General features: G+C 52.1%; 4 protein-coding genes across 13 annotated transcripts; all 4 read right to left on the reverse strand.

The window, feature by feature from the left end:
• Positions 1-525: 525 nt before the first annotated feature.
• On the reverse strand, positions 526-4,766 carry LOC109762355 (protein FAR1-RELATED SEQUENCE 5). Of its 10 annotated transcripts, none has more exons than XM_073499063.1 (7): positions 4,623-4,766; positions 4,350-4,520; positions 3,270-3,506; positions 2,425-3,116; positions 1,851-2,303; positions 1,469-1,756; positions 526-1,372 (listed from the first exon to the last, which is right to left on the reverse strand). In XM_073499063.1, the coding sequence occupies exons 1-4, from the start codon at positions 4,649-4,651 to the stop codon at positions 3,104-3,106; spliced, it is 450 nt and encodes a 149-aa protein (XP_073355164.1). In that variant the 5' UTR covers positions 4,652-4,766; the 3' UTR covers positions 526-1,372; positions 1,469-1,756; positions 1,851-2,303; positions 2,425-3,103. The 10 variants fall into 10 exon arrangements, with proteins under 10 accessions (XP_073355164.1, XP_073355168.1, XP_073355161.1 ...); XM_073499067.1 differs by having other exon boundaries at positions 2,421-3,116; XM_073499060.1 differs by having other exon boundaries at positions 3,246-3,506.
• On the reverse strand, positions 2,405-2,758 carry LOC141034251 (protein FAR-RED IMPAIRED RESPONSE 1-like). The gene has a single exon (XM_073506300.1). It carries the CDS (start codon positions 2,756-2,758, stop codon positions 2,405-2,407), a length of 354 nt encoding a protein of 117 aa, XP_073362401.1.
• A 1,942-nt stretch (positions 4,767-6,708) lies between the features above and the next one.
• On the reverse strand, positions 6,709-7,188 carry LOC141034267 (uncharacterized). Its single transcript, XM_073506301.1, has one exon. It carries the CDS (start codon positions 7,186-7,188, stop codon positions 6,709-6,711), a length of 480 nt encoding a protein of 159 aa, XP_073362402.1.
• A 784-nt stretch (positions 7,189-7,972) lies between these two features.
• On the reverse strand, positions 7,973-8,404 carry LOC109762335 (uncharacterized). Its single transcript, XM_020321173.1, has one exon. It carries the CDS (start codon positions 8,402-8,404, stop codon positions 7,973-7,975), a length of 432 nt encoding a protein of 143 aa, XP_020176762.1.
• Between the last annotated feature and the right edge of the window lie 615 nt (positions 8,405-9,019).

The raw sequence follows: 9,019 nt of genomic DNA on the forward strand, positions 1-9,019 counted from the left end.
CTCTGTTCTTCTCACCGGAAGGAGCTCGGCTCCCACGGAACCAGGTGCGGCAGCCTGTTCCTCGCCACCCGAGTTGCCCTCTCCACACCAAAGCCAGCGCTATGTCCATGCCTTGTAATGGAGCCTGGAACTCAACACCACCCACGCCGTCCTGATGCAAGACATGAATGCCTGTTCGATACGTCGGGCACACATGTGCAAGGAAGAGGTCGCATGCTCACCACTGGCGCCTGCTGACACTATGCAATGGAGCACCCTATGGCAAGCTATCAACTCTAGCCTTTTTGTCACATCAAAAGGTGACAACAACGCCGCCCTCTTTGCACATTTTGTTGACTCCGGCCTCCATGATCGTACACAGGGAAATACTAAAGCAATCAACTCGGAGCAGGACTCGGCTGCTTGCATCTTCGCCTTCAAAAATGCACAATTATGTTCTCACCCCTCATCAAGCAATAGACGCCATTAGCTGTGCACATGTTACTCTTGTTTTTGGCACAGACAGATGCATAAACCGAGACACAATGACGGCGCATGTTCCTTTCATGCACATATATCACCAACAGCTGTTTTAACAAAGGATACATTAAGCAATACGTAATCCTGGGGCACATATCACCGAGTTCAATTCAGGCATACATGACATAGAGTTTGAAAAACATCGAGAAAACATACGATAATTCTACCCAGAAGATGCAAGCAAATCAGACTGCCTACAGGAAATTTGGCTCAAATGGGCCTGTTTTCCTAATGCTGCAAGTATTGCGCCGATGTCCAATGACACCACAGTTCGTGCATTTCGGCGACTTCCTTGGAGCCTTCGGCAAATTGCCTCGCTGGGACAAGTTGTACACTTGTGCCCCTGCTCCCTGCAGATAGTGCAAAACCGCGACCTCTTCAGTTGCTGCTCATACGGAGCCTTGTCCCTGCTGTTTGTCGGCCTCCCCCTCTGCCTCTTCTTCTCATTCAGGCCAACAACTGAGCAACTGGATTCATCATCTCCTGTATGTTTTTGCAGCACAGCATCACCCTCTGCTGGTACATCCACTTTATGCGCTGCAATCAGTTGCTGTTTTTCTCTCTCTGCAAGCCCCATTCCATCTTTATCGATGCTTAGCGGAAGCAGAGTCGCATGCACCTCCTTCATCATAGCCATGAAAACATCATAGCACTTAATATTGCTGTCTCCAAGCACGACACACTCAAGCGCTTTCATGCACATTGTGTGATGCCTGAATGTATCACTAGCTGGGGGTCCTCTGTCTCTCTGATACCTAACCAAATGGTCAGGAAGAATGTCACGCGCCTCTCTGATCCATCGTTTAAGTATATGCTTCTGGGGTATTTTTTGCGATCGGAAGTGCACCATCACCTGTAACGTGGGGACAGAAAGGATATCTATAAGATGTGCATTTCAGGTAGCAAACAGGGAACATAAATAAATGGTACGATGAACACTGAGACACACCTGCAATGCATGGCAGCACACTAGCCCAGCATGTTCAAAATAACTGCACTCGCAACTGAAAAAACTCTCGTCTTCATCCACTTCTATCTTGAATTCAACTTTGCTCCATTTTTCCCTTTTGTCCGCTTCTACATGGGTCGACTTGTAAATCCGCCTAGGCACCACCTCGTCCAACACATGTGCCCCACACTTATACAATTCTTCACTAAACTTTTCAAACATAGCTCTGGTGTAAACTTTGCTAGCATGCTTCTCAATTGGAAGGTTGACCCTAAGGCACACACCGCTCTGCGATCCGAACCACAAGCAAAAAGGTGATTATCATGTCCAGGTAGCAACGGAAGAACCATAATGACGTTGAAAAAAAACCCAACACACTCACCAGGGATGTCCTCTTCTCCTGGAAACTCTCCTCCGCCTCTCTGTTAAATTGCAGTTTCTGGAACTGCTTAAGAAACAGATGCATTGGGCACCCTCGCGGCATGTAACCTTTCAACAGATGGTTGGCGCTCTCGCTCCGTTGAGTGCTTGTCATCCTGGCACAGAACACCCCTCTGAAATATGGCTTTGCCCATTTATGCCTGACCTCATATATCTGCGTTAAGAATGGATGTTTCTTCAAGGAGTATTTATCCAGCATCTGGCTCCAGCCCTCCTCAAACTCTTCTTCCGTGATCATGTGATGGACATGCTTGTGAAATTCCAGTTTGAAGTCGCTGTTCTTGCTGCAAAGAACGCCCATGGACTCCTTCGCCTTTTTCAAAACATGCCATTTGCACCAGCGGTGCACGGTATTGGGCAGCTCTGCTTCGATTGCCAGCTCCATGGAGCGTGCCTGATATGCATTTGTAACCCAACAAAACAAAACGGGGAAATGACCAGACAACGAGAAATGTACAAGGAAATCATCGCATCAATAAGTTACGAAAACCACACTCACGTGCCGGCACACCAACCTGTAAGTATTGTCCGCGGGTGTTTCCCACCGACCATACAGACAAACTCCTTGAATATCCACTTGAATGTTTCCTCTTTCTCGTCTCTCATCATCGCTCCCTCGAAAATTATGCTCTGGAAGTGGTTGTTGACGCCGACAAACAGACCAAACGACATATCATACAAGTTTGTCCTATAGGTGGTGTCAAATGTTATTGCATCTCCGAAACACCTGTACTGATCGCACCCCCTACTCGTCACCCACATAAGTGTCTTTATGCGGCTCTCCTCGTTGACCTGCACGGTGTAGTTGAAATCTGGATCATTAGCTTTCATCTCCCCAAGCAAGTTCATCGTCTTGACAGCATCAAAAATCTGACTGCTCCTTGTTGAGCTTCTTGCATAATGTCTTCAACGACCTCTTTGTAAAAGGCACATTCTCTGCGACACCAAAGAAGCTACCAACAATGCTGAAAACCTTCCCGAGGGCAACATTATTATCCCTAAGCTGCTTCACAAGATCTTTGGTGTATCTGTCTATATGCCTATGTGACTTCCAATGCATTTTCTGGCCACACGTAACGGAAAGCGGATGGTTGTGCCCTGCTTTGTGCTCTGATATGTACCACCCGACATCCTTTGATCGGAGCAGCCTTATCATTGCACTGCAACCACACCTTGAAGAATGGCTATTCTCCTTCAATGGGGACCCCTGGAAAGGAAAAGAAGATGATTATCAACCTCAATGTACGATAGAAACCAAGATTCAGTCTAGAGGGAGTATATTTAGAAGCCAAAGGTGCATAGTAGTAATGACTTTTTTTCCACACACGTAGCGCACATGCACAGACAATCTCTTGCATACATCTTGTTCTTTGCACGGTTGAGCCTGCTCTTTGCCAGCCGTATACCAAACCCAGTCTCCCATGAATATAGGTTGTAGAACTCATACGCCTCATCCAGCGAGTCAAACTCCGTGCCAATTTTTGGATTGATGACATGCCCTTCACATTTTTCGGCATAAGCACAGATAGACAACTCAAGTGCTGTTTTCCTGTCGGGGTTCATGTCCCTCTCATCAGGTACTTTCCCGAGCCTCACCCTGCGAAACGAACAAATTCATAACAGTCAGAATACATGCTACCACTCGACACTAAAAAAAACAGCTACCGACAGAGCTCCGCCCATGCATAAATAACAAACGCCACAAATATAACTGACATACAAAACAGGGAACTTGTCAGCTGCAATTGCAATTTTGCTGTCACCACTATAATCCAGCTCTACGTACGCAAGACAAACTCCACAACCATAACCAGACCAATTCATCATATCTATTTTTTTGCAGGTGTTTAAATACACAACCATCCTTTTTTTTCTAAAATTCAAACTAGAACGTCATAAAATCCAAAATATAAACTGCTATTTTGTCCCACATGCGCCCGCAGTCTCAGTAATCCAAAATAATCACCGGAAGCCATGTTTAAACTCACAAAGCACATTTTCACTTCTCTATACCCCATTTGCATTCTGTATGACACCGTCAGAAAGCATTTCCTCTTTCACGTAATTCAAAAAATCCATGCAAAAGTCTTGAATATCCTGGTCTAAACTGTACCCATCGTGCTAAAGCCACAAAACAGCCATTTGCTCTCATGTCCACAAGACCATCCTAGAATCCAATCATCACACAAAATTGCGTGCGCATGCTAGGTTCGTCTTAGTAATCCTAGAATCCAACCAACGAACCAGATACATATTCAATCTGAAACCATCGCACCCTGCCTCACACTACGATTGACACGACTCAAACAACACGCATCAGACAATTAACTACTTGATACTTGGGCTCCCAAAAAATCTATCAGCGGTGTGTAGACACAGACTATGGCAAGATAAACAGATGCGAAATGCAGCATGATTTGGGGGGCAGAAAAAGACGGACCTCCTCGTCCAGCCGCTTGTAGCTTCAGAGCACACCTTGAATCTCTGCACATCTCTGACCAGCCCTGCTTCTTTGTTCTTCTCGAGCTCTACGGCAGGAGCACTCATGGAGTCCTGGGATTCCACCGGGAACACATCCTCCTCCCATCCGGCGATGTTGGCTCCACAGTTACTGCAGGCAAACCTAGCGCCGTTAGTGGATGGATTTGCAAAAAAGAAAAATCCGGGGCGGGGGAACTATCGGGAGAGAGAACTTGATGGAACAATAACCTACCCGTTGACCTCCAGTCCGTCCGTCCACATCTCGCCGATGGGGAATCGCCGCCGCAGCTCGCCCGTGTGAAAGGCGCGGACGCCGCTTTATGTGGAAGAGAGGGTAATGACGAGAAAACATAGACGCGTGGATCTACCTGCTCCACATATCTGACCGGGCCCATATACATGTGCTGTTTCAAAAGCTCGCTCCTATACTAAAATGTCGGTCCAGACCGAGGAGTGCCCATGCGGGCCGGGGGACACGAACGTGTGATGGGCCGAACAACATACACCTATGCGAGCCTACATGTATCACGGACCGTATTTCACCCGCTAGGCCTGCCACCCCCCTGCTGTGAAATGATAGATCCACAATCCCAAAGCCCAACTGAACGGACCAGATTGCGGCCTGCCTGTAGCCCGGCCACCAAAAGCCCTCACTCGTGAAGCCGGTTGCTTTGTTGGGCGTAGTCCAAAGACTCCAAAGGACGGCCGACAGCTCCTCGATCCAGCAGCCGGCCGAGCACTCCAGCGGCTCGACCAGTCGGGGCTTGATGCCGGATAGGATGAGGCTGTTTGCTCGCTCCACCCGGCTGTTTGACTGCGGATGGGCAACGAACGCTAAGTCTAGTCGGATGCCCTGGGTCGCACAGAAACGGGCCAAGGCGCCTTTGGCGAAGTTTGTGTCGTTGTCGGTAATGATGCTGTGTGGGATGCCGTACCGGACGGTCATATCCACAATGAAGGTCACAGTAGCTAGACCATTCAACTTCTTGATCGGCTTTGCTTCAATCCACTTTGTGAACTTGTCCACAGCGACCAACAGATGGGTCATGTCGCCGCGTGCTGTCTTGAACGGGCCCACCATGTCCAACCCCCAGACGGCAAACAACCAAGTGATGGGGATGGTCTTGTGTGCAGAGGCCGCCAGGTGTTGCTTGGAGCTGAAGCGCTGGCACCCCTTGCACTTGCGGACCAACTCCTTGGCATCATCCAAAGCAGTCGGCTAGAAGAATCCATGGTGGAAAGCTTTGGCAACAAGGGATCTGGAGGCGGCGTGGTGGCCGCACTCGCCTTGATGAATATCTCTGAGGATTGCCATGCCCTTCTCCGGCTCCACACAGCGATGGAAGACACCAGTCACACTGCGCCTGACAAGCTCTCCGTTGACTATTGTGTATGTTGCTGCCCGGCGTTGCACCTGTCAGGCATGAATCTCATCGGCTGGTAGCTCTCGGCTCACCAGGAAGTTGAGGATGGGCTGCGCCCAAGATGGTGCTTCTACCACTGTCAGGATAGCAACCGGAACCAGGGCGGTTGGGTTGGGAGGCGGCGGGTCGGAGCCGGTCGCTGCTTGCTGCGTCGTTGAAGTCCCCGGGCCGGGTTCGAGTGCTGCAGCCCCCGGGCCGCCTGCCAAAGTCCTCGGGCCGACTGCTGAAGACCCCGGGCCAGACTCGACTGCTCCGGGGTCAGCCGACACGAAGATGGACCCTGATTCCGGTGAAGGCTTGATAGATGGCTTGCGCAGGCACTGGAGTGAGACGTCGGCTGGTATGGCTTGCCGCGTGGAGCCGATCCGGGCCAGGGCGTCGGCTGGCTCGTGTCGGCCCGTGGCACATGAAGGAACTCACAGCCGTTGAAGTGCCCGCTGATATGCTAGACGAGGAAGCGGTAGCTTGCCATGTTTGCATCCTTGGCATTCCAGTCTCCACACGACTACTGGACAACTAAATCCGAGTCTCCATAGCATAGAATCCGTCGGATGCCAATCTCCTTGGCTAGCCGGAGTCCATGTACGAGTGCCTCGTACTCGGCCACGTTGTTGGAGGCGGCAAAGTGAATTTGTAGTGTGTACTTGAGCTTGTCGCCTTTGGGAGAGGTGAGGACGATGCCGGCTCCCAAACCGGTGCGCATCTTCGAGCCGTCAAAGTGCATCCGCTAATGAGTGGAATCCGGTGCTAGCGGCAGGTACTGGGTCTCGACCCAGTCGACTAGGAAGTTGGCCAGCGCTTGGGACTTGATGGCGGTGCGGGGCTGGTAGAGGATGGTCTGGGGAGCCAGCTCAATGGCCCACTTCGCCACCCAGCCTAATGCATCTCTGTTGCCTATGATCTCGGCAAGGGGGCGGTGCAGACGACCGTGATGGTGTGCTCCTGGAAGTACTGCTTCAGCTTCTTGGCGGCAAAGTACACGCCATAGAACATCTTCTGGTAGTGGGGGTAGTTCTGCTTGGAGGCGGAGAACACCTCACTCAGGTAGTAGACCGGCCTCTGGACCAGCTGTGCCTTGCCATCTTCTGGGCGCTCAACCACGATCACGGTGCTGACCACCCGGCTGGTGGCGGCGATGTAGAGGAACATGGGTTCCTTGGCAGCCGGAGCGGCTAGGACAGGCGGCGTGGTCAGCATCCGCTTGAGCTGGAGGAAAGCCTCATCCGCCTGGTCGGTCCACTCGAAGCAGGTGGTTTTTTTCATGAGCTGGTACAAGGTGAGGGCCTTCTCGCCCAGCCGACTGATGAACCGGCTGGGAGATGCCAAGCACCCGGTGAACTTCTGGACCTCCCGCAGCCGGGCCGGCCTCTGCATCCGCTCAATGGTCTTGATCTTCACGGGGTTGCACTCGATGCCGCGTTCGGAGACAAGGAAACCAAGGAGCTGGCCGGCTGGTACTCCGAAGACACATTTCTCCGATTTGAGCTTGATTTGAAAACTACGCATATTGTCGAAGGTTTCCTTGAGATCCTCCAGGAGGGTACCACGCTTCTCCGTCTTCACCACAATATCGTCTACATAGACGTGGGCATTTCTACTGAGTTGCTTGAGGAGGCACTTCTGCATACAACACTAAAACGTGGCGCCGACATTTCTCAAGCCGAACGTCATGGTCAGGTACCAGAAGGCTCCGAATGGTGTGATGAAGGCTGTCTTCAGCCGCCGGGTTTAGCTTGATCTGGTGGTAGCCAGAGTAGGCATCCAGGAAAGACAGCAGCTCGCATCCGACTATGGAGTCAATCACCTGATCTATCCGAGGCAAGGCAAAAGGGTCCTTGGGGCAGGCTTTGTTGAGGCTAGTGTAGTCGATACACATTCGCGACTTGTTATTCTTCTTCAAGATGAGGACTGGGTTGGCGAGCCAGTCCGGGTAGAACACTTCCATGATGAAGCCGGCTGCCAAAAGCCGGGCGATCTCTTCACCAACAATCCTTCTCTTCTCTTCTGACAGGCGGCGGAGAGGTTGCTTGACCGGCTTTGCATCTGATCTCACATGTAGCTTATGCTCGGCAAAATTCGTCGGAACACCCGGCATGTCCTTGGGGGACCATGCGAAGATGTCCCGATTCTCATGGAGGAAATCAATGAGCTCGCTTTCCTATTTGCTGTCGAGGTGGGTCCCCATGACAGAAAATCTCTCCGGGTGCGTCGGGTCCAAGGCGATCTTCTTGGTTTCCTTGGCCGGCTGGAAGGAGCCCTGGGTCCCCGCATCCTTGGGGTCGGTGGGCATGTCCGACTGCTTGTTGGTCATGGCCACCACCCGGTCAAGGAGGTGCTTCTCTTCAGCGATGACGAGGGACTCGGTCAGCCGGGAGCTGGCTGCGGCGCACGTGAGCGACTTCTGGTAGTCGCCGGCAATGGTGATGATGCCCTTGGGGCCCGTTATCTTCATATTCAGGTAGGCGTAATGTGGCACCGCCATGAATTTGGCCAGTGCAGGCCGGCCCAAGAGCGCGTGGTAGGGGCTGTCCGGATCGACCACCTCAAACCAGATTGGCTCGCGGCGGAAATGGAGCTTGTCGCCGAACATGACGTCGATCTTGATCTTGCCGATTGGAGAGTAGGAAAGTCCGGGGATGATGCTATGGAAAACGGTTCAACTGGGCAGGAGCTGCTTCTCTTTGATGCCTAGCTTCTCCATGGTGTTGCGGTAGAGGATGTTGATGCTACTACCGCCGTCTATCAGGATCCGGGAGAAGCGACAGGCCCGCCTCTCCATTGAGAAGGTTGAGTCCAGCACCATTGTGTAGGCACCCGGTGAGGGCATCACGTCCGCGTGGTCAGCACGGCTCCAGCTGATGGGCCTTTCGGACCAATGCATAAATTCGGGGACCTCTGAGGCGACAGCGTTCACCTCTCGGTGGTGCTGGCGCCGACTGTGCTTGTCGTTGGCTTCACTGGTGAAGACGACGTAGGTGGCGTTGGCGTCGGGGAACTCATCTTGGAGCATGCCGACTAGACGGGCCACCGGTTGCTGAGGAGGCGGAGGCGGTAGGCGGAGGCGGCAGGCCCTCGCCCTTGGCAATTCGGGTGAGCCAGTGGCATTTCCGAGTGGTGTGGTTAGACGGCTTCGCGCCGCTGTGGAACTTGCATGGAGCATCGAGGGCTTGCTCGAAGGAGAAGGAAGGCAGCCAAGCGGCCTTGC

The sequence above is a fragment of the Aegilops tauschii genome, chromosome 1, assembly GCF_002575655.3.
Source record: "Aegilops tauschii subsp. strangulata cultivar AL8/78 chromosome 1, Aet v6.0, whole genome shotgun sequence".
NCBI lineage: Eukaryota > Viridiplantae > Streptophyta > Magnoliopsida > Poales > Poaceae > Aegilops > Aegilops tauschii.

Excerpts from the sequence above, each read along its gene's own strand:
- LOC109762355 (XM_073499051.1), bottom strand. The coding sequence starts at position 2,294 with ATGGAGCTGGCAATCGAAGCAGAGCTGCCCAATACCGTGCACCGCTGG. Across the intron at positions 1,757-1,850 it reads AGGAGAAGAGGACATCCCTG|AGCGGTGTGTGCCTTAGGGT; the intron begins GTGAGTGTGTTG and ends TTCGGATCGCAG. Across the intron at positions 1,373-1,468 it reads TGTGCTGCCATGCATTGCAG|GTGATGGTGCACTTCCGATC; the intron begins GTGTGTCTCAGT and ends CCCACGTTACAG.
- LOC141034251 (XM_073506300.1), bottom strand. The coding sequence starts at position 2,758 with ATGAACTTGCTTGGGGAGATGAAAGCTAATGATCCAGATTTCAACTAC.
- LOC141034267 (XM_073506301.1), bottom strand. The coding sequence starts at position 7,188 with ATGCAGAGGCCGGCCCGGCTGCGGGAGGTCCAGAAGTTCACCGGGTGC.
- LOC109762335 (XM_020321173.1), bottom strand. The coding sequence starts at position 8,404 with ATGTTCGGCGACAAGCTCCATTTCCGCCGCGAGCCAATCTGGTTTGAG.